General features: G+C 37.5%; 2 protein-coding genes and 2 long non-coding RNA genes across 7 annotated transcripts in view; 3 read left to right on the top strand and 1 right to left on the bottom strand.

The window, feature by feature from the left end:
* myripa (myosin VIIA and Rab interacting protein a) overlaps positions 1-9,089 on the bottom strand; it is a 21,212-nt gene extending 12,123 nt beyond the window's left edge. For 2 of the 4 annotated variants that reach the window (XM_077522910.1, XM_077522892.1), the window contains exons 1-4: positions 8,913-9,089; positions 7,686-7,869; positions 3,257-3,478; positions 754-890 (exon numbers count right to left, since the gene is read on the bottom strand). In XM_077522910.1, coding sequence (XP_077379036.1) covers positions 754-890; positions 3,257-3,478; positions 7,686-7,795 — 469 coding nt within the window. In that variant the 5' untranslated portion in view covers positions 7,796-7,869; positions 8,913-9,089. The remainder of the gene's footprint in view (positions 1-753; positions 891-3,256; positions 3,479-7,685; positions 7,870-8,912) is intronic. The other 2 variants (XM_077522900.1, XM_077522918.1) reach the window with 2 other exon arrangements.
* A 2,224-nt stretch (positions 9,090-11,313) lies between these two features.
* On the top strand, positions 11,314-13,286 carry LOC144018224 (uncharacterized). The gene is made up of 3 exons (XR_013283414.1): positions 11,314-11,436; positions 12,856-12,945; positions 13,022-13,286. It is a non-coding gene; the product is annotated as an uncharacterized LOC144018224 (long non-coding RNA).
* Positions 13,287-15,567: 2,281 nt separating this feature from the next.
* LOC144018326 (uncharacterized) lies at positions 15,568-17,562 on the top strand. Its single transcript, XM_077520492.1, has 4 exons — positions 15,568-15,667; positions 16,755-16,853; positions 17,182-17,280; positions 17,358-17,562. Exons 1-4 carry the CDS (start codon positions 15,569-15,571, stop codon positions 17,454-17,456), a joined length of 396 nt encoding a protein of 131 aa, XP_077376618.1. The 5' UTR covers position 15,568; the 3' UTR covers positions 17,457-17,562.
* Positions 17,563-19,363: 1,801 nt separating this feature from the next.
* On the top strand, positions 19,364-20,280 carry LOC144018437 (uncharacterized). The gene is made up of 3 exons (XR_013283438.1): positions 19,364-19,562; positions 19,651-19,737; positions 20,003-20,280. It is a non-coding gene; the product is annotated as an uncharacterized LOC144018437 (long non-coding RNA).
* Positions 20,281-23,541: the final 3,261 nt, after the last annotated feature.

Below are 23,541 nucleotides of genomic sequence, written 5' to 3' on the forward strand. Positions count from 1 at the left end.
CATCAGTAAAGTTGTTTCCAAGTTTGATATTTACAGTGGAGCATGCTCAGATTCGCCCCCATTTAGCACCGCTCTAAAAAATACAATTGACAAGTATACTTGTCAAAGGCAGTGAATGTTAATTGTCAAAATGTACTACTGGTATCGGCATTTGGTATCGGCATCGGTGAGTACTGAAGATCTGAGTATCGGTATCGGTCTGAAAAAAAGTGGTATCGAACATCCCTAGTAAGTAGTTATATTGTCTGGCTACATGTGTTGCAGCACTGTGCTCAATCTGTTGAAGGGTAATAGCACCGCAACATAGATGCTAGTTAGCATTAGCATTAGCATTATGTCTAGTTTGACAGTAAATTCCAACTGGTGATGGCAATAAACAGCTGTAAGATTCTTTTGGGAATAATTGTTCACATCTGCTAATGGATTCTTGTTGTGAAGATGGTTGAACTGAGTTCACTGAGCAAAAAAAACAAAACAAAACAAAAAAACATCATCAACAAACTCATAAGTCGAATCACTTGTATCTCAAGGCAGAACTGGATGTTGAAGACAAAGCCGCACCAGCGAACTTTGCATTTCTCATTTCAACGCACCACATGAGGTCAAAAACAAACAAAGAAGCAACTAAAATGGGAATCCGGCAGCGCTCCGAGTAATCTGCAGAAGTTATGCGAGTTTAATCCTTATTACTCCCGCCCCCCCCCGCCCCTCTCATAAAGACCAGCATTCCCGCTCAAGACAGCGGAAGCGTACCTGTGAGCTCGGAAACTGGACTGTGCTCGGCCAAGTGTCTCCTGTAGATGGTCTTCAGCACTTTGGCGCTGCCGAAGCGCTTGAAGCGTCCCTTCACGTGCGTGTAGAACCAATCCAGTGACTGCTTCTTTAACAACCTGAAAGACACGCCACCATGTTCACCGACGATTCTCCAAGAACGCTGGGAAGCAACCGGGTGCTTAAGTCGCCTCCGCCGGTTCTCCCATTGACTCAAGTGTTATGCACATTCATGAAATGGTTTGTACCGATGTGCGGACGGAACGGGGGCACACGTGTCCAATCTACCAACTGACCAACAGCTGTATACACTATGTGCCATTATATTATATTAATTGGTAAAAAAAAAAAAAAAAAAAAATTGGAGTTGAAACGCCAGCCACAAACTATACAGTCAATGTAATAATGGGCCGTGAGTTACACAAAGTAGTTTTTGTTGTTGTTTGTTTTGATGCACCAAGTGTGCAGTGCGTTGCTTGGCAACCTGGTCAACTCTCAATTTGCACCATCTCCTAAAACATTAAGTAATGAGCAAGGTTTTCTGACGAAATGTCTTGTATTGGATTTATTGAAGAGGAAGTCAACCTTAAACATTTCTTGACAGAAATGTGTTATATGTGACCTCACTAGTCCAAACATGACATTCTGATTAATATTCCATTTGTGGAAGTGAGTTATGCAGCAAAATCCAGCCGTTTTTATCAATTTTTGAAGGCGGCCATTTTGCCATTGGCTGCCAACTGAAGATGACATCACAGTTTTCAGGGCTCAGGCAATGACCAATCACAGCTCACCTGTTTTTTGAAGCTGAGCTGTGATTGGTTGTTACCTGAGACCTACGCAACTGTGATGTCATCTTCACTCGACAGCAAGTGTCAAAATGGCCGCCTTCTGATATTGATAAAAATTGATAAATATTCATCAGAATGTCATGTTTAGACTAGTGAGGTCACACATAACATATTTTTATCAAATTTGTAAAAAGTGAATGCAAATCTCACATGCAAAGTGTGACATATTTTCAAAATGGATCTCATGAAAATGCCTCAATCTGGGAATTAAGGGCTACAATTAGACTTGACCGAATCGCGCCTCTTTGGCATGAATTTCCAAGTTACGCATGGTCGCAAACTTGAAAGTGTGCCTGAAAGGCACGTAATGAATTGATTCATGTGTAAAAAAAAAAAAAGGAGAAAATGTGCAATAACTACATCTACATACTGTAGATGCTAATTGTTAGTTCTTGTGTCTATGGTGCATATGCAGGTGGAGACTAAGTAGATGTTAAAAAAAAACACAAGGTGTAATTCTCTTTGATGTTTAGTTTGGCAGTTTAGTTTTAGTTTGGATGTTTAGTTTTCCATGCTACTTTTTATTAGACCGATAGCTATACTCAACTCTTGAGTAGTCACCGATACCAATACCAAGTACTGATACCACTCGTACTTTTGATATATAAAAGTTCCACAAAAAAAAACAATGACAGATCATTTTAAAGAATGACCTACAAATCCTAATATAGCATTTCCCCTTAAAATTGCATGAAATTAATAAATACATTTTCTATTCTATTCTTCTGATTTCTACTTTCTGATTGCAAAATACTGACACTGGTATCGGCCCGATACCAATACTGGTATTGGTGCTCGCCTATCCCGAACAGGAACCTAAAGGTGGCAGTGAGCAGCTTGGAGCCACTTTATTATTTAGTCATTATTGTATCTGACACTGCCACCATATAGTGCTCATATCTCAAGTTTGCACTTGCAAGTCAAAGCAAAAAAAAATAAAAATGCAACAAATAGCCTCATATATTGAAAGTAAGAAGTAAGGTCACTCGTATCTCATGAAGGCACCTTTGTAATTGTTTCTCATGATAAAAAAAATAAATAAAATAAAATAAAAAATAGAACTGCAATGATTAATCAACAACTAATCAATTGTAAAATTGATCACTGTTTTTGATCATCAATTAATCATTTTGATACTTTTGTGAATTAAAAATTCCCCAAATCATCAGAATCTTGGCTTGTAATCATTAAATATTCTCAGATTTATGTTGTTCTCCAACCGACTGATAAATAATAAAACATTTGCTTTTAATTTGGAAACAATTGATCCACATTTTTGTCTATTTTCTCACATGTTGCGTGCAGACCACAACATAATTAGTTTGTCTTCTACACTGTACATTTTTTTATGAAGATATATAATTTTTTTGATGGAGCAATTTTTCAACAAAATAACAGATTAATCGATCACTAAAACAATCACATTTTTATCTAGATGGAAAATGTGAACGTACAATAAACAAAACAACAAAATGGTGCTGTTTATCCTACTGACTGAGTCGGTTGTAATAAATTCTAAATCCATTTCTGCAGCAGAGGCCAAAGACCGAATTAATATGCGCTGAGGTCACGCACGCATGCAGGCGCGCATGCGCGCACGCGCACACCGCGCCGGCGTCCGAGTCATCGCTTACCTGCTCCTCTGGCAGGCGCAGCAGAGCCAAGCTTTGTCGGCCTTGCTGTACAGCCTGCAGGCCTTGCACACGTTGTACAGGCAGTCGCGACACTGACGCTTGGGGTTGAGCAGGAAGCCGAAGGGCGCGCAGCAGCGGATGCAGCAGCGCCGGTTGAAGTATTGCTGGCGGGACAGCAGCAGGCAGCGACTGCCCTCCTCGTCCAGCGCCTGCTTCAGCTCGCTGTGCGGGGGGGAGGAGGAGGAGGGAGAGCACGGAGGATTTGGACACGACAACACATGAGAGTAGATTTTAAAGAGGGAGATGAGGCGGCGAGAGAGGCAAGAGGAGTTCCAAGTTCAGCGCTAACTTGTGATGTCGTTCGACATTCAGAGCAGGTGTTGTGCGAGGTGCTGCATCGACACAAAAGGTTGCGCGTTAAATTCTCCCGCGCAACATGATGTAGCCAATCGAAGGATTTTTTTAAAACAGCCTTAGAAGTGGAAAAAGGTGGTGCATTTTCAAGGAAGGTAAATGGTGAGCAAGTTCAGCTTTAACGGATAAAGTCACGGGACATGACGTCCAATCAAATTGCTTTCGGTTTTTTTTTTTTTTTTTTTTCCCAGTTTGCTAGTGGAGCAAATGAGTGTGTGCGAAGCAGGCAAATGGTGCTCAAGTTCAGCTTTAGCAGAAAAGGTCGTGCATTACAGTCTTCCCTCGCTATAACGCGGTTCACTTTTCTAGCTGTATCGCCGATTTTTTTTTAAGTGCAATTTTGCATATATTTTTTTTACAGTAATATACCCATTTTTATCAAATTTATGAAGTTTTGAACATTATCAATGTTTGAACAAGAGAGAAATGTGAGAACATGTAAATGCCTCAATGAGAAAAGTGTATAAATTGTGCGGTCGGGGATTTTAGAGCCTTCAAACATTTATTTTAAGAGTTGTAAAACATAAAGCGAACTACTTTGCGGATTTCATTTATTGCGGGTATTTTTTGGAACCTAACCCCAGCGGAAAACGAGGGAACACTGTATAACTAGTGTTGTTCCGATACTGATACTGGTATCGGCAGAGGTGCCGATACTGCATTAAAACAGTGGTATCAGTATCGGTGACTACTCACAAGTAACATGCCGATACCATTAATTCCAACGCAAATATATAATTTGGGATGCAGCATCTTGTGTCTTGCTGGTGCACGACATTCACTGGTATGTGACATGTTCACTGCTTGCTGATCTAAGATATCCTATTGGCCCTTAAATCCTATCGGCCGATACTGCAAAGCTGGGTATCATTATCGGTATCGAGAGCCAAAAAACAGTATGGGAACAACACTAATTATAACTCCTCTGATGTGACACAACTCAGTCAACAACAACAACAACAAAAAAGTACTCAGAGCAATTTTGCAAGTTGGTGCCAGTGGGACAGTTTTCAGTCTGAGAAGGCCTTGATAAAGACTTGAAGCTGCATTGTGCCAGATGGCCACGAGGGGGCAGTCTTTAGTAAAGTGTTGGAGACGTATGATTTGTCAGTGATGAAGAAACAACAGGAAAGGGCTGTGGCTTCCTGTTTGCCATTTGGATCGTCTGTTTTATAATCTTTGCAAGGCTCGGAATGAAATGGAGCCCACACTAATAACATACTGGTAGGTTAGAATTTGATTCAGATTTAGATTAGATTTCAATTAGGATGGTTTCATAATCTCTCGGCTGCAGAAAGGGAAAGGAGGCATGAATAAACACAAGCAAGGAAAGCCCGAGAAGGACACATCCATTGAAATAATTATGAAAACAATAAATGCAGTCATTTTACAATTAAATGTATTACAAATGATAAAAATACACATCTTAGATTTTCATATTTACTTGCTAATTGTTTGGATGGTGGTTAGATGGTTATATAGTGAGGACCGGTATATAGCATCCATTTTGGCTCAATTTTATGTTTTCAAAAACGGTGCCTGAACCTGCAGCTTTTATACCTAAATCTTTTATGTGTGTTTTTTTTAAATTATTTACAAAAGTTTCAATTTTACTAAGAACATTTGTCACTTTTAACTCATTCTATATACATCCATCCATCCATTTTCTTGACCGCTTATTCCTCACAAGGGTCGCGGGGGCTGCTGGCGCCTATCTCAGCTGGCTCTGGGCAGTAGGCGGGGGACACCCTGGACTGGTTGCCAGCCAATCGCAGGGCATCATTCTATATACATTTTTTTTATTAATCTAAAAGGACAGTGTTTAACATTTAACATCACCATCACCATCACCATCTAGTGGTGAACAAATTCTTTCATTTAAAAAACCCACAATTGATTTTAATCCATCCATCCATTTTCTTGACCGCTTATTCCTCACAAGGGTCGCTGCTGGAGCCTATCTCAAATGGCTTTGGGCAGTCCAGGTACACCCTGGACTGGTTGCCAGCCAATCGCAGGGCACACAGAGACGAACAACCATCCACACACACAAGCACACTTAGGGACAATTCGGAGCACCCAATTAACCTGCCATGCATGTCTTTGGAATGTGGGAGGAGACCGGAGTACTCGAAGAAGACCCATGCAGGCACGGTGAGAACATGCAAACTCCACCCAGGAAGGCCAGAGCCTGGACTCGAACCGGAGTCCTCAGAACTGGGGGGGACGTTCTAACCAGTCAGCCACCATGCCGCTGTATTGATGTTAATAATATGCAAAAAAAAAAAAAAAAAGTTATTCACATCTTTTTTTTTTTTTTTTTTTTTTAATGTAATCACAGGTCTAGTAATCGCTATTTATGTTCCATAGGTCATGCAGTCCTTACAGGAGGCCATTATTTTTTGCCACCATCATCCTGCTACAGATAACGTAGTTAGCCTTCGTGGCACTTGCAGCTTTTGTGTCGGAGCCAATGCGTCGACCGCCACTTATTAGCTTCCACGGCTACCAGCAGACGGTCGTCGTGAGTCCTGTGATTTTGGCTCCAGACACTTGTTGCTTTGCTCTTGCAAGCTTTTAGGAGCTGTTTTTCAAACTAGCTTCTCCCGCTAACTGCTCGTTAGCCACTCTGGCCTATGACTCCAGCTCACTCCCACTAGCCCAGCCGTGTCCAAACTACGGCCCGGGGGCCATTTGCGGCCCGCGGCAAATACTAAAAATAATTTTTCAATGCTGTTTAAAAAAAAAAGGGTGGATTAAACATTTCTAGCTGTGCAAAGACAGAAATTTGCAGCTAATAATTCAGTCTCAGAAATAAAAATAGTTTCATCCACTTGTTGCTTAGTGTCAAGGTACAATTTGTGAAAAGATCACATTAGATTAAGGGTTCTTAACGCATTTGCTCCCAATAACGTGTAAATATATATATATTTTTAATGTTTTAAGTGTCCCAAAGACGTATTTATACGTTTTTTTGTTTTGTTTTTTTATGCTCGAGCATACATAAGGCTTTGATGCAGCCTCTCAACTGCAAAGAACGTTTGCAGAAGTGGTAGTTATTACACAAACGGCCAGCAGGTGGCAGCAGAGCAAAGGAGATCAACCAAGGCCATCTAGAAAAAAATGCTCAATTACAATTTTGAATAGATTTGTGAAAACTGATGAAATTTAGCACTCTTCTAATGCTAATTGCTGCAAAACTTAAACATACTTTTTTTCCTGATGAAAGAAGAGACTTTAATCTTTCTTTTGATAGATTCCATGCTTTTATAGCAATCGAACACAATATTCTGTGGGCCTTGCAAAATCATTCAAAATCTAGTAAAACAGCCGGGAGCGAACGGGACTGCTTCTGTGAAAATGGCTGGGAGTGAATGAGTTAAGTGTGTTCAGTTGACGACCAATTGTTCTAGTTGTGGTTCAGAATGTCAAGTTGGGATCAGCTGCTGCTCAGTGGAGAGGCATAGCTATTATAGTGGCACACAGGGGTCACTATTTGCCTTGTGACCGTAAGCAGTTTTCAATAAGTAACTGCACATTATATCAACAATTTATAATTGCATCGCCTATTTTTACCATGTTTAACTCATTCACTGCCATTGACGGAAAAAGACGTCAAATGATGCATTTTTGTTTGCTGGTCTGGCAATGAATGTGTTAATAAATAACTTTTAAAAAAATCAAAGTGGCCCTTGCAGCTTTCTATTTTTCTGTATGTGGCCCTCAGTGGAAAAAGTTTGTTCACCCCTGCCAGCACTCATTGATGGCAGTCTTGCACAGTGGGGTCTCTCTGAGTCACTGTAGAATCGACATCTAGTAGTGACATTTTCTACACTCGGGAGTCGGGAGCACAAATCACTTTGATTGGCCTGGAGAAATCAAATTTTGGGTCAAGTTTTTAATGGTCCCAAAACAGTTCTTGCTCTGATTCTAACTGACGTGTGCAAGATGTGAGAGCTGCAAGGGAGGAGGGAGGTTGCGAGCCAATCGGTGTGAAGCGAGCGCATGCGCTCACCTGAGTCGCTCCTCCTCTTTCTTGCGCAGCTTCATGTCGCGCTGCACCACCTGCAGCACGTGTTCGGCCTCGTTGTCACTTAGGCCCGACAGATCCAACTTGCGGCCCATCGCGCACGAGCTGGAACGTTTGCTCAGCCCGCTGTCGCCATCGCAACAAGAGCATGCATGGGAAAATGGACGGACTTTGGAAATAAAATAAATACATAAATAAATAAATAAAATCAAGATTAATATTGAAAAGTCATAGTTTTTTTATGTTGCGCATGTAACCTACTCACACAGAACAGTTTATATACTACAGAAAAGTACCAAAAGTCATGTATATATATATATATATATATATATATATATATATATATATATATATATATATATATATATATATATATATATATATATATATATATATATATATATATATACACATACATACATATATATACATATATATATATATATATATACACATACATACATATATATACATATATATATATATATATATATATATATATATATATATATATATATATATATATACACATACATACATATATATATATATATATATACACATACATACATATATATATATACACATACATACATATATATATATATATATATATATATATATACACATACATACATATATATATATATATATATATATATATATATATATATATATATATATATATATATATATATATATATATATATATATATATATATATATATATATATATATATATATATATATATATTCAAATTAAGTTAAATTAAATTAAAAAAGGAATACCAATTATTAAACCAATTAGTAAACTCATTAAATAATAATATATAACATTACAAAAATAAAATATATGCTTTGAAATACCAAATGTGAATTACAGTAAATACAATAAATACCTTAAAATAAAACTAAACTAAAATGTATAAACGCACAGAATATAATGAATAAATTAATTTAAATAAAAACAGTTGAAAATGTTTTCAAATTCCCATCTTATGAATATCATTAATTGCTTGCTGAAACACAGACATATTTCGACAGTGAATCTTTTTCACGATAAAGAAAATAACTAATTTAATTAAAGTAAAAATAGAAATTTAAAAAAGTGTAATACATGTTGCGGATAGCAATTCAAATGTCAATACGGTTTAAATACACTCTGGGATTAGGACAGAAATATTTTAGGTCCTGTAGCCTATATGGACTTACCAAGTTGCTGTCAGAACAGAGAAGAAAGCAAATGTTTTTTTTAGAAGTCTTATTTTGAAACTATAAGCATGTAAAATACAAGTCACGAGCCCAAAAGTGTTATTCCCACTATGAGAAAGTGTAGCAGTACAGTACGAGTTGAGGACCGCCCTGCTTCTCTAATCCTTCTCCAGAAAAAAAGAAGAAAATAAGGATAAGCTTCCTCCACCTAAATCACTTTGCACAATAAAGTAGCAGGAATGAGCTGATGATGTCAAGTACGCTGCCGTACAAATCTTAGGTGGGGACAATAGTCTTTTACGTAACAACCCGTTTGTTTTGTCTGGCCGCCTTCCCGACTCACTCACGGGTGCCGGATGCAGTGTATTGCCTCCCATTGTACCAGGGTCATCATTCACGTGAGAAGAAAACATGTGTGAGATGAGCACTTGTGGAATGTTTTGATGGCTTCTGGTAACAAAGTGCAAGGCGGGCCACGCATGGCCCTCGCGTCCCCTGCTCTAATCTTGATAAGACACGTGGCTCCAGCTCAAGAACACACACGTTTTGTAAGCAGAAATAAATAATGAGGAAAAATCGGATTAAGGTGGAAACACGCATGCGCACACACGGACACTAGCTCATAATTCGTAGTGGGGACGTCTTATTGACATCATGTATTTCCTAGTCCCTTACACTAACCTTAACCAACTGATAATTGTTAACCTTACCTTAACCCAAACCAAAACCCAATTAAAATCTGAACTCTAAAACCAAGTCTTGACCCTCAAAATGAGGTCTGAACTAACGGGGACCACCAAAATATCCCCACAATGATACTAAAAACTAGTGTTGTTCCGATACCGATACTGGTATCGGCAGAGGTGCCGATACTGCATTAAAACAGTGGTATCGGTATCGGTGACTACTCACAACTAACATGCCGATACCATTAATTCCAACACTAATATAGGATTTTGGATGCAGCATCTTGCGTCCTGCTCGTGCACGACATTCACTGGTATGTGACATGTTCACTGCATGCCCATCTAAGAGATCCTATTGGCCCTTGAATGCTCTGAACCAATGGCAGGACAGCATTTTCATGTTGAGGGGGAAAAAAAATAGGTATCGGTATGGTATCGGTATCGACCGATACTGCAAAGCTGGGTATCGGTATCGGTATCGGGAGCCAAAAAACAGTATCGGAATAACACTAGTAAAAATCCAGCAAATGTTCCCCATGATGTGATATCACCCCCTAAAAAAAAACAAAAAAAAACAAAACATAAACACACATCTCTTCTGAGTGCATGAGGAAGAACTCACTGAGGACAACTAGTGGTCAGGTTACGTATAATCAAAGCAAAACATATCAAAACAAATCAAACATTGGATATAAATACATAAAATCAAAATATATTAAAATAGAGACAACTCAATTGAATTTACTGAGAACAACTAGTGGACAGACAACAACACGGAAAAAAAAATCAAAGCAAAAAGAAAATTATTTTACGTGAATACATTTTACAAACAATTCCAATGAAGTTGGGATGTTGTCTTAAACATAAATAAAAACTGAATACAATGCGTGCAAATCATGTTCAACCTATATTGAATTGAATACACTACAAAGATAAGATATTTCATGTTTAAACTGCTAAACTTGTTTTTCGCAAATAATCAATCACTTTGAATGTTATGGCGGCAACACGTTCCAAAAGCGCTGGGTCATGTTTACCACGTTGTGACATCACCTTCTTTGCTTTTTGTTTTGTATCACATTCAATAAACATTTATGAACTAAATACACGACTTGTTGAAGCTTAGTAGGTGGAATTCTTGTACAGCTATTCAACAGTCCAGCATTTCTGTTCTCGTATTTGATGCTTCATAATGTGCAGTGCACAGAACGTCCAACAATTTTTCGTCAGACCACAAAACACATTTGCACTTTGCTTCAGTCCATCTTAGATGAGCTTCGGTCTAGAGAAGTTTCTGGTTGTAGTTGATGAATGGCTTTTGCATGATTACATGCATTACATTTAGATATTCATAACTTTGCAAATCTCAAGTTAGCTAATCTTAGCAGCGTGTCGCATCAATTTTTGAGGTTACCTAATATGGTTCCTTGCCTTGTCTGTTCCTTATTCAATACAGAGAAGAGAACAGAGGAAAAAATAAAGCACATCGAGGAACACGAAGAACTTTATGTCATTTCAATCCTCTCATGTTGACTTCCAAAGAAAACTTGTGTAAACAGAACGCGGCTCATTAGGGAGCTCGAAGGAAGATAACGTTTTAGATGTCTCGCACTTTGAGTAAACAAAGCAAACACGTTCGTTTTGCTGATGATGCGCGGACGTGCTATTTGGCTATCTGGCTATCTGCACCGTGCGTATATAAGATGGACGAAATCCTCAGTCAGCCGCACGAAAAGGCCGACATGGACACACGCGTGCTGGTGTTGCTGTTGTGCGTGCAGCTGCTGCTGCTGTCAACCTCGCAGTCGACGCACGCCATGAGCATCGTTGGACTGCCGGTATGTATTTTTTTATTGAAAAAAAAGTTGTACATAAAAAAAAAAAAGTGTGTTTGCCCCGGTATATGATTAGCGCAATATCCTTAGTGAATAGGTTGGTAACTGGGCGCAGACTGCAGGTGCAGTTGTGGTGCAATATTTCGCGCTATTGCCGGACGCAGCGCATTCTTAGTGAATATGCCCCAGAGTGGACAAAGTTGGTGACCCTGATGGAAAAGGCTAAAATATTACATTTCTTTTCATTTGTTCATTTATTTCAGGCAATAATCAACATTAACAATATATCAATTTTTCTAAACAAATTAGATTAGATTACATTAGATTAGAAAAAATTAGATTCTGACTTTTAATCATCACAGAGGCCTCCATGTTTTTTCCCAACAGAACACACACACACCTTTTCTTAAGAATGCAAACCATTTTCGATCAAATACTCTACATTTTTGTCAGATTTTTTCCTTCAAGATATTTTATTTCTGAAAAATGTATTTTTTGTTTTCTCTCAAAATAACTTCTTTAAAACCTGACATTTCCACCACAATATTTTTTTTCTCTAAAATACACAACTTTACTATTTCTTTTCCACTTAAAAAAAATTTTCCCCCATAAAAATATGACATTTTTTTCCCCTGTTTTTCTTTCAAAAATACTGAACTTTTTTTTCTTGTAAAAATTTTTTTTTAAATTACTTTTATCAACTTTTTTCTTTTAATTATGTTAAAAAAAAAATCATTTGTCTTTAAAATATTTTTTCCCTTGAAAATATTGCGAATTTTTATTCTAAAAATATGGTATTTTACTCTTTAAAAATACATTTATTGCATGAAATATATGTAAATAAAATGCTTTATTTTACGTTTTACTTTCAAAACATTTTTTCTCTTCAAAAAATACACTTGGTTTATTTAGTTTAAAATCTACATTTTCTTAAAATATAAAACTCTATAATGACAAACATGCTAGGAAAATATTTCAACGGGCCCCCACTACTCAAAACGTGGCATTCTGATTAAGATTGCATCTTTGGAATATGAATTCAGAAGCAAAATGCACCCGTTTTGATCCATCTCCTGGGGGGCATTTTGCCACTTGCAGCTGATTAACAACGACATCACTGGCATACGGGCTCAGGTTGCGAATGTCACATGACCAGACCCAGAAAATAGGTGAGCTGTGATTACCTGAGCCATTTTACTTCTTAATTCATTTTCCAAAAATCTAATCTTAATCAAATTGTCCTGTTTAGACAACTGCGGGTGCATAGAACAAATTGTAAGGTGAATTTTTAACTTGACTTTCCCTTTAAGTAAATTTATTTCCTAATTGTATGTTGTTGTTTTTTTGTTGTTGTTGTTTTTTTATAATGTTGGAATAAAAATGTTGCCAGTGTGATTCTTGTGTTGTATGAACGTGTTTCAGGGGCGAGAGAGACAATGGTGGCTGGAAAAGAAAAAATGGCGCTCCAACTGCAGCTGGAGACCCGGAGCGTGTGGCCCTTCTGCGTCGGCGGTGATTGTCGTTATTCGTCACCAATTTGTCTCGTATCGATGATGCTAACTGTGTTATCTGTATGTTTTCCAAGCAGGGTTGGCCTATCGATTTCGATACCACAACTTCTCCGCCACCGCCAGTGCCGACTACGACTACTACTCCTATTATTTGGATTAGATGTCTTTTAGACGCTAACTACAATTTGAAACGATGCATTCGAAGCTCTTTTTAAAATCTTGTTTATCACATTAACCCAAACATAATCAAGTTGTATTGTAATCACCCATACATATGCATCATCTTGATCTTGAAGCATGCATGGAAAGCTACAACAAATAAAGGAACTATGTGTACTTGCATGCTGTGTCATCTCACAGTATATGTTTGTGTGGCCATCATATCATCATATGAAGACGCTTTGAGCAAGCGATCGCAGATATGGAAAGCGCTCATCGAGATCTTTCAGAGGATGTGGTAGTTGGTGAGGTTTCATTTTTGACAGACCGATATAAAGCCATATCGATATATTAGTCGTCAAGGAGGATGAAAACCGATATTTCAAGGCGATATTCACTTGCAGTAAAAAAAGAAAATATTGGCATCAAAATTTTAAAAGTGTACTTTTTATTTTAATTTTAAAATATAGCTTAAAATAGCTTTGTTTAAAAATTATAACAAAAATTGCAGGGAGCTTCCAGATTTATCAGCATGTGTTAAGATAAATTAAAAACTTAAGCCAGTAAATAGTTCCCGAAAGTTTTTAAATAAAGTTTTCCAAAATGTCAACACAATTTCTTAATTTTAACATTTTTGTTTTATTCTTAAGAATAAAAAGGGCAGGGAGTTGCCAGTGTCAGCATCATTTTTTATGATGTGGAAATTTAAATAGATCCATAAATGAAAAGTTGCTGTATGTCACTGAGCATCAAATGCATGTGAATGGAGCAAATTTGCGATACCAGCTTTATCGGCATTCAGATTTGTATTAGTGTTGTTCCGATACCGATACTGGTATCGGCAGAGGTGCCGATACTGCATTAAAACAGTGGTATCGGTATCGGTGACTACTCACAAGTAACATGCCGATACCATTAATTCCAGTACTAATATAGGATTTTGGATGCAGCATCTTGTATCTTGCTGGCGCGCGACATTCACTGATATGTGACATGTTCACTGCATGCCGATCTAAGCTATCCTATTGGCCCTTGAATGCTCTGAACCAATGGCAGGACAGCTTTTTCATGTTGAGGAAAAAAAAACAACTCAAGTATCGGTCTGGTATCGGTATCGGCCGATACTGTAAAGCTGGGTATCGGTATCGGTATCGGGAGCCAAAAAACGGTACAGGAACAACACTAATTTGTATACAGGCAGATATTGATATTTGTCAAAATGCCAGATATTGGCACCGATAATCGGCCCGGCTGATAATCAGTCTATCCCTATTTTTTTTTCCTTCTTGTTGAAGGTAAATGTGAGAAACTAACAAAAAAAAGGAAGATATTTGTTTTTTTATGTGTGGTTGCATTACAGGTGGTGAAAGAAGACATGCAGCTTGTTTACCTTCTTGTGCTTTAGTGTCATTATTGGTGCCACTTCCTCTTTTGTCTTTCTGTAAATCCGCATGCAATTTAACGTCACACTTCAAATGTTCTCAAATGACGTGTTTATTACACGTCCATGTTTTAATTCATTGTATTTTCTATACATGTGGTACGTGAGGACACCACATTGGGTACGTGGAACCATTTCATAATTTATTTCGAACATCAACAACCTGTATGTCTGCTCAAGTCTCTCATTAAAGTTTAGACGGTTAAGAAAAACAAAGTGAAACTGTCATAGTGGGGTTGAATTTTCTTCAGTGTTTTGTTCCTGAAAACGTTTCGATGTCTGTTCAAAGCTCAAAAGAGTATTTTGTTGTAAGCGTTATACGCAGAGCTGGGCAAAACCGTCGTTACGTCTGCCCTGAGTGCTTTACGATGCAAAGCCTAAAAAAAAAAAGTTACTTCATTATTTACTGATTTCTCCAAAACAAACTGTTGAAATTGAAAATTCAAGATAATGTCATTTTCCTGATGAAAAAAAGACATAAAGAGAGCTTATAAGAGAAAAATGGGCCATCACTGCTCGAGTTTCCCTTTAATTAAGCTGATTATTGATATATGATCAGATCATCAGCAAGCTCTGCATAAGCCTGATAATGATCCTATTGATTGGAATCAGCTTGTGTTGGAAGAGGGAAACCTCCAAAATCTGCAGGACTCTGGTCCCCGAGGACCAGGTTTGCCCACCCCTGCAGTTTAAGGTCATCTTAGCAGCATGTTATCTATTTTTGAGTGTACCGAATATGGTTCCCTGTCTTTATACAATACACAGAAGAAACCAAAGGCAAAAATAAAGCACATGACTGAAGTATTTTGTTTCCATGCATGTCAGTCCTCTCGTGTTGACTTCCAAAGAAAACTTGTGTAAACAGACAGCGTCTCATTAGGGAGCTCCAGGGAAGACAACATTTTAGAGGGTTTTGCAATTTGGGTAAACAAACAACTTTGCTGATATGTGGACGTGCTATCTGGCTATCTGCACCGTGCGTATATAAGATGACATCCTCAGTCAGCTGCACGAAAAGCCCAACATGGACACACGCGTGCTGGTGTTGCTGTTGTGTGTGCAGCAGATGCTGCTGCTGGCCTCGCAGTCGACGCACGCCATGAGCATCGTTGGATCGCAGCCGGTATGTAAATATTTATATAATTACAGCTTCTTTTTTTTTTCAAGCATCTTATTATGTTTTTCAAGCATCTTATTATTCATCAAAGATATACAGTACACAAGTATTTTTGTTTTTTTTAAACAGAGTTCCATTTAGAACACGCAGCTTTTTTTTTTTGCTTTTTAAAAAAAGAAAAAAAAAAAGCCCGATTTTCTTTTTTCTTTTTCTTTTCTTAAAAAATGTTCCACCCCCTATAAAAATAAACCCCCCCAACCCTGTTTTTCTCTGAAAAATTATTAAAGGCGCAGTCTGCCGGATTCACTCAGGAAAATGCACTTTTTAAATACAGGATGTACACACTTTAACTTTCTCTCAGTCTACACATCTAGGTTTATGTTCATCTTTGGTGGTGATTTTGTCCTAAACCCCCACCACCCCCCAGCCTGTATTTTGCCATTTTGTGTTTGTTTTGTAAACAGCGGGACGTTTCTGTGGAAAGACAGTGTTTACACCCCTGCCAATCGCAGAGCGGGTGGGGTGTCGTGTCGCCAACGGGGCTGGGCGAACGTGTCAGCTGCGTGAAGTCACTCACGCAGAAATTTGAAAGGTATAGGACGAAATCATCACCAAAGATTAACATAAACACAGATGTGTAGACTGAGAGAAAGTTAAAGTGTGTACATCCTGTATTTATAAAGTGCATTTTCCCTGAGTGAATCCGGCAGACAGCCCCTTTATTATGACTTTTTAGTATGACTTTTCATCAACTTTTTGCTCTTTCTCTTTTAAACGTATTTAAGAAGCCTCAAATTTTGCAATATTTTTCTTGAAAATACTTTCATGTTAAAGAAGATTTTTTACTCTGGAAAAATAGAAAATCTTTCCTATACATTTTTGTTCTCAGCTTAATTCCAATTTTTTTGTTTGTTAGTTAATATACAATTGTTTTCCATGTGTAAAGCGTAATTGGAAATATGACAAACTGTTCTGTAAAATATTTCAACTACGCCTGAAGAAAACCTAAAAAATGCACGTCATCAAAAAGTCATAATTTTCCTCTCAAAAAAAAGTGCACTTGTGATTGACATGTTGTATGGTTTTGTTGCAGAGGAGTGAGCTAGAGCGGACATCACGGTGGCTGGAAAAGCAAAACCGGCACTCCAATTGCAACGGGAGAGCTGGAGCATGTGGTCGGATGGGCTTCCCGGTGATTGATTGTTGCATTTAACATGCACATTTTTTTTTTTATTGAAACTATTTGGACTTTTATGCTAAAAAAAAAAAGAAAGATATTTTGCTCTTGAAAAATAGTCAATTCTTCCTTCCCAATTCAATATTTTTGCTCATCTTTATGCTTTTTTTTTGTTATTTTTTTTTTCATTATGCACCTTTTCTTTATCGGGATTATGACAAACTGTTCTGGAAAATTTTCAATCTGCCGCCCAGAGAAACAATGTCATCAAAAAAATACATACCATACATATTCTTGTCAAAAAAATGGAACTTGTGATTCACGTTGTATGAATGTGTTGCAGGAGAGTGCGAGAGAGCGGACATCACGGCGGCTCAAAAAGCAAAACCGGCACTCCAACTGCAGCAGGAGACCCAGAGGGTGTGGCTATCCTGGCTACATGGTGATTGATTGAAGTTATTCGGCACCATTTTGTCTCCTATTGATAAAGCTAATCCTGTTATTTGTCTGATTGCCAAGGCGCCTTTAGGCCGCCGTGTTGCACTACCTTCACCACCACCACCACCACCACCTCCTCCTACTCATCCTACAGTGATTGCATGTTTTGGTAGACGCTGACCACAGTGATCAAGGATTTTTGTCCTTTTTTTTTGTTACACATATATTATTTTGTATCATAGCATGCATGGAAAGTTACAATAATAAACAAATTACCTGCGGCTTGGATGATGTGACTCATTGTGTCATCTCACAATCTGTTTGTGTGAGCAAGCGATCACACTAAAATGGATAGCACTCATCGAGACCTTTCATAGGATGTGCTGGTGTGTTTTGCCTTTTGTAGATTTTTTGACAATGTTGTTGAAGGTAAACATGAGAAAGTTCAGTTTATAGCAGTGTTTCTCAATTCCGGTCCTCAGGCCGCCCTAGCCAAGCTGTTTTCCATGTCTCCCAATTGCAACGCAGGTGAGGGTCGTTATCAGGCTTCTCCAGCTGGCTGATTAGCTGTCATTGGAATCAGCTGCATTGGGAATTGGGAGACATGGAAAACAGGCTGGCTAGGGGGGCCGAGGACCAGAATTGAGAAACTGGTTTATAGTCACCATTCCCATCCTTTGCTGAAGCACAGAGAGGAAGATGTTTTTTTTGTTTTTGTTTTTTTCCGTGGTTGCGTTACGGGTGGTGAAAGAAGACATGCAGCTTGTTTACCTTCTCATGCTGTTGTGTCATTATTGGGTCCACTTCCTCTTCTCAAAACAAATGTTCACATTACTAAAACTAAATGAAATCATTTTAATTTAATAATCCAATATGTTATGTTCTACTTTTGAAGAACACTCAACATGTACATACAAGCCTTTACCAACAGGCTTGCTGGGCTGGAGCCAATTCGCATCACCAGTAAAGGGCCAATTAGAGGGGGGGGGGTTCCAAATGCTGATTCTTTTTACTGTAAATCACTTTACATTCTTGGTATGAGCTGACCAACCCGCATGGCGATTCTGTGCAGTGCCGTAGCCGTAATTATAGTGTGCGACAAGAGAGGGCCTCTCAGCTGCTCTATGTAGGATTTTGCCCCAAAATATATTTACAACAGCTTTTTTATTTGACCATTTATGACTCGTACCTCTTCTAATTAGCAGATGAACACATTAGCTGTTCACAACGGGTACTCCTGCAAGCCTCTGGCCAATAACTTTCAGACTGAGTTGAGGTTCAACTTTTGCGCCCTCTGTCTGCAGATGTGACGTTATGCACGCGCTCGTGTTAGCGAAAAGGTAAGTTTGCTGGAGGTCCAAATGAGTTTTGAGGACAGAAATAAAAAACAATTGATCACTATCCGCCATTTTGTTTGTTTACTTTCGCCTCGAACGCTTTCAGGTTGGAACTGAGAAAAAAAACAACTCTGATATATCCGACTTCCGACCATCCTCGAATGCAGCATTTAAAAAAAACATAAACAAAAAAAAACTCTTAACTATACAAGTTTCTTCTTTAAAAAAATCGTTTTTTGTTTTTTTTTAAATATGTATGCTATTAAAAAAAAAGCAGACGGAAAGGTGACTTTACCCCAAAGAATACCTGTTTCTAAAATAAATATAACTTTATAAATATTAATAAATAAATATTTTCTTGAAAAATATAACTTGATCAAACATATACAACTTTTCCCCTCAGAAAGATAAAAACATTCTCAAAAACAAAAGCATTTTTTTCCTGAAAATATTCACCCCCCTGTAAAATAACCCTTCCTTGAAAGTAAACTATCCTTTTGAGATTTTGCACACACTTTTGGACCTTGACGCTCACAAGTATTTCTTGATCGAGTGAAGTTTATGGAGTTGACATCCACAACATATTAGCACCTGTCTGGAACATCGAAGACTATTGATGAACTTTTACGGTTTTCTTGTGGATCGTTTCCTCTTATTGTAATGAAATGTTGACGTGTCATCATATTCGTGATGTCAGCATAAGTGTACTAACAGGAAGTTATTACTGCTGCCTTTTGTTTTTGATGGGAAGTGTGCATGTGTTTATTTCGCTTGCTGGCTTATCTATATATAAGGAGCGATGTGTCGTTCACAGCAATGTGGAGCTTGGTGAGCCATGGCCAAAAGCGTGTTGGTGCTCCTGTTGTGTCTGCAGGTTTTCCTGTTGGTGGCGGCGGTGGATTCAGCCGACGACACCCCTCAGTTGACAGAAGATGAGCAACTCAATTTGGTGAGAAGCTCGTCATTGGCGCTTTAAACATGTCGCTGTTGAGGAAGAAGGTGATGATTGTTTGTTTTTGGTTTGGTTTTGTTTAAAGGGAACAGCTCCACCAATAGGAAGCGCTAATTATCGATTTAATATAAATTGTTACCTGAGACCAGGAGCGTGCTATCTTATAGGAAAGGTATGAAAACATTCTTGAGGTTGTATTTGAGCACACTGAAAAAAAAACAAACTATTTTTAAGTAGGCCTACATATTTTGCACCAAAAAAAAAAAAAAAAAAAAAAAAACATTTTCTGGAACCAATTCAAGATTACAAATTCAATCTCTGAGTGCACCAGCAATTCATTCTGTTCTTGCTCAGTGTGGCCCAAATATGGCAAGTGGTCAACCTTTTTTTTTTTTAAACTGGATTTTAATTCAAATGCTTTTGTTTTGTCTCTTTAGCCAGTTCCAAACAATGACAACATCAAGCGGCCAGTCGCCAATGTCAAGCAAGCACGACTTGACGTGTTTGACATGAAGACTTGACTTCGTTCTGCTCTTTTTTTTCCCCTCTCTGCTATCTGAATCTGGCTTTTCAAAGATATTGTGATATTGTGTTTGGGAGATGTGGAAATGTTCAGGAAGTGTGCAAATATCTTACCAAGCATATGCTTTAAAAATCACATGTATTCTTTAAAATCGCATGCCATGTGCTGCAGATTAAACACCTGGAACAAGCACTCACGTTGACTTGTTTTCAATCAATACACACAATGTTCGAACGTGAAAAGTATGAAGATTCCCGGGCTGGAAAAGAAGGTAAACTTAAAAAACTGACACACTAATTGCTGACGGAAGCTCGGGTTTCCCTAGTGATGGAAAAATTGAACTTCATGAACCACTTACATTTTTTTTTTTTTTTTTTTTAACACCTCTAAGATGGTATGTTTGCAGATGGACTGGAAATTAAATTCTCATTGCACTAGCATTTATCTTTAAAACAAGAGCACCAACTTGAGGAATAAAAAGACACAAAAAAAAAAAAAAAAAAAAAAAAAACAGCAAGTGGTTCATGAGGCATCATTTTCCCATCACCCAGATAAAAATAAATAAATAAACAAATCAGATGGCAAATCTTGTGCATCCTGGCATTAAAAAGGGGTCAGGGATGAAAAATGGGAGATGTATACGACTACTCTAAAGGATACAAGGGCATGTTTCCTTAGAAAAAAAAGGGCATTATTTCACATTTAAATGCATCAATTTGATGCTTTTGAGTTGTTTTTTAAGCAAAATTAAAAGGGCAACAATGAATAATAAAGAATCTATCCATACATGGTCACATTATGCTATGGGTTGGGAGTTTCTAGTTGCCTGTTTAAAAAAAAAAACTAGTTCGTAATGTAACTACCATAATAGTAAAGTAATGCAACTTGAGTAATATTTATGTCTTATGGATTAATCCAATTCTAAATCTGATAATGAGGACAAAGTAATATTTAATATCACTACAATACAGTGGACAGCTGTCCACTGTATTGTAGTGATATTTATATTTATATTTATTTTTAGAGACAGCAACTACAGATAATTGACATAATTGACATCCATTGAAATGCATATTTTTGATGGCTGTTAATTGAGCCCTGAGCAACTGTGATGTCATTTTCAGTCAACAGTAAGTGACAAAATGGCCGCCCATGATATGTATAAAAACGGGTGGATTTTGCTTGCATATTGTAAAGAACATTTTTGACTTGGCTTTTTAATACAAATAATAACCTTGGAAAAAGAAAGAGAGTGAATGAGAGAGACAATCACCACCATCTTGTCTCCCAGTAATAAAGCTCATTTTGTTACATGTCTGATAGCCAAGGCGTCTTCAGGTCATCCACCACCACCACCATCAACACCATCACCACCACCTCCTACTTGGGATTGCATGTTTTGGTAGACGCCGACTACAAAGATCAATGCTTTTGGTCGTCTTTCTAAAGTCTTTGATTCAATCACGTTGACCGAAACATAATCGAGTGATATTGTCATCCAGTAACTCTCACATATGTACACATTTGTATTATTTTGAAACATGCATGACAAATTACAATCATAAAGGAATGACGTGTGCTTGGATGCTAGGCTGATTGTGTTCTGTCATCTCACATTATGGTTAAGCCATCATTCCCATCTTTTGCTGAAGCAACAAAATGTGTGGTTGCATTACAGGTTGTGAAAGAAGACATGTAGCTTGTTTACCTTCTCTTCTTGTGTGCTTTTGTGTTATTATTGGTGCCATTTCCTCTTTGGTCATTCTGTAAATCCATGCAATTTCTTGGATGGCGTCATACTTCAAATGTTCTCACAACAACATGTTTATTACACATCCGTGTTTTAATTCATTGTATGTGCTATACATTATGCTTATTGCCTTGTTGTCTTTTGTCAACAGCGTTGAGCCAAACTTTCCATTAAGTGTCAATGTGTTAGCATAGAAACAATAGCTAAAGGTTGAGCCTTGAGCAGTGTTTCCCAACCAGCGTACGTCAGCACATCGCAGGGCCTACGTGGGAACATTTCATAATTTAAAAAAGGTTTATCAAGTGTTTCATGAAGGCTTTTACAGCCTTAAGACGGGTACATAAGTAATGTAAAAATTAAAGCTGACTTTCACGGATTTCGCCTATTGCCAGTACTTTTGACAAGTAACCCCTACTATAAACGAAGGGACACAAATGGCAGTTTTCGGAAAAATTTGATGGCTATTTCTTTTTTTACATATTGATTTTTGTTTCATTTTAGTTAAAACAAAAAAAGACAATGAGTTAAATAAAACAATACATAAATAAAATGATTTCCATTTAATCAGTTGTCTTGCATTCTACTTTTGGAAAATCACCGCCTTAAGTGAATGACGTGTAGTGTACTCATATGACAACAAGGTTCAGGGTTACACAAGCCAAATAATAGAGAATAACATTTCAACTTTTACACAATGTTCTCAGCAGATTCTGTTTTTCCCCTAGCAGACACAAAAAGTATATATATATATATATACATATATATATATATATATATATATATATATATATATATATATATATATATACATACAGACACATATATATATATATATATATATATATATATATATATATATATATATATATATATATATATATATATATATATATATGTGTATATATATATATATGTGCCATCTTAAGGTTCAACATTGAGATAACCACAATTTGGCTCTTTGTCCTCTCATTACACGAGAAGTTGCCGACTACGTCACTTGTGGCGCATGACGTGGTCAGACTGGCTCAGTCTCGTACCTTACTGAGTTGCTGGGGTCAATCACAGCCAGACCACGCCCAACCCAACCAGTGCCCCATTCGCAACTCGAAGGTCATCCAGGCAACGCCCCCCCTTGAGCGCCAATTTCTAATCTTAGTGAGGGATAAAGCAAGAGTATGACTTCCTGTTGAGTTACCCTTTAATAACTTGTCTAAAATACATTTTCCTTCAAAAATAGGCAACTACTGTATTTCCTCAAAAACATGTTAAATGTTTTCTTGAAAAACGACTTTAAAATATACAACTCTTTCACTCAGAAATAAAACCACTGTCTCTAAACTATTTTTCTTAAAAAAAATAAAAATAAAAAAAATAATCAAAATTGAACAGGTTTTAATATCCCGCCCCACCGCACCAAAAAGATACCTTTCCTCGAAAGTAAATAACTATTTAGTTAACACACAAAACATTGAAGCTCACCAACTGTTTATTTATACAGCGGTGTTTATGTAGCTTACATCTACAATATTTATGTACCAAAAATATTGAAGACTATTAATGAACTTTTCCATTTTTCTTGTGGCCCGTTTCCTCTTTTTGGAAAAGTACTCTGTTGTGAAATCTTAATGTGAAATCATCTGTGATGTGAGCACATGTGGACTAATAGGAAGTTGTTACTGCTACCTTTCGCTTTTGCTGGTTAA

This window comes from Festucalex cinctus, chromosome 1 (genome assembly GCF_051991245.1).
Source record: "Festucalex cinctus isolate MCC-2025b chromosome 1, RoL_Fcin_1.0, whole genome shotgun sequence".
Taxonomy (NCBI): domain Eukaryota; kingdom Metazoa; phylum Chordata; class Actinopteri; order Syngnathiformes; family Syngnathidae; genus Festucalex; species Festucalex cinctus.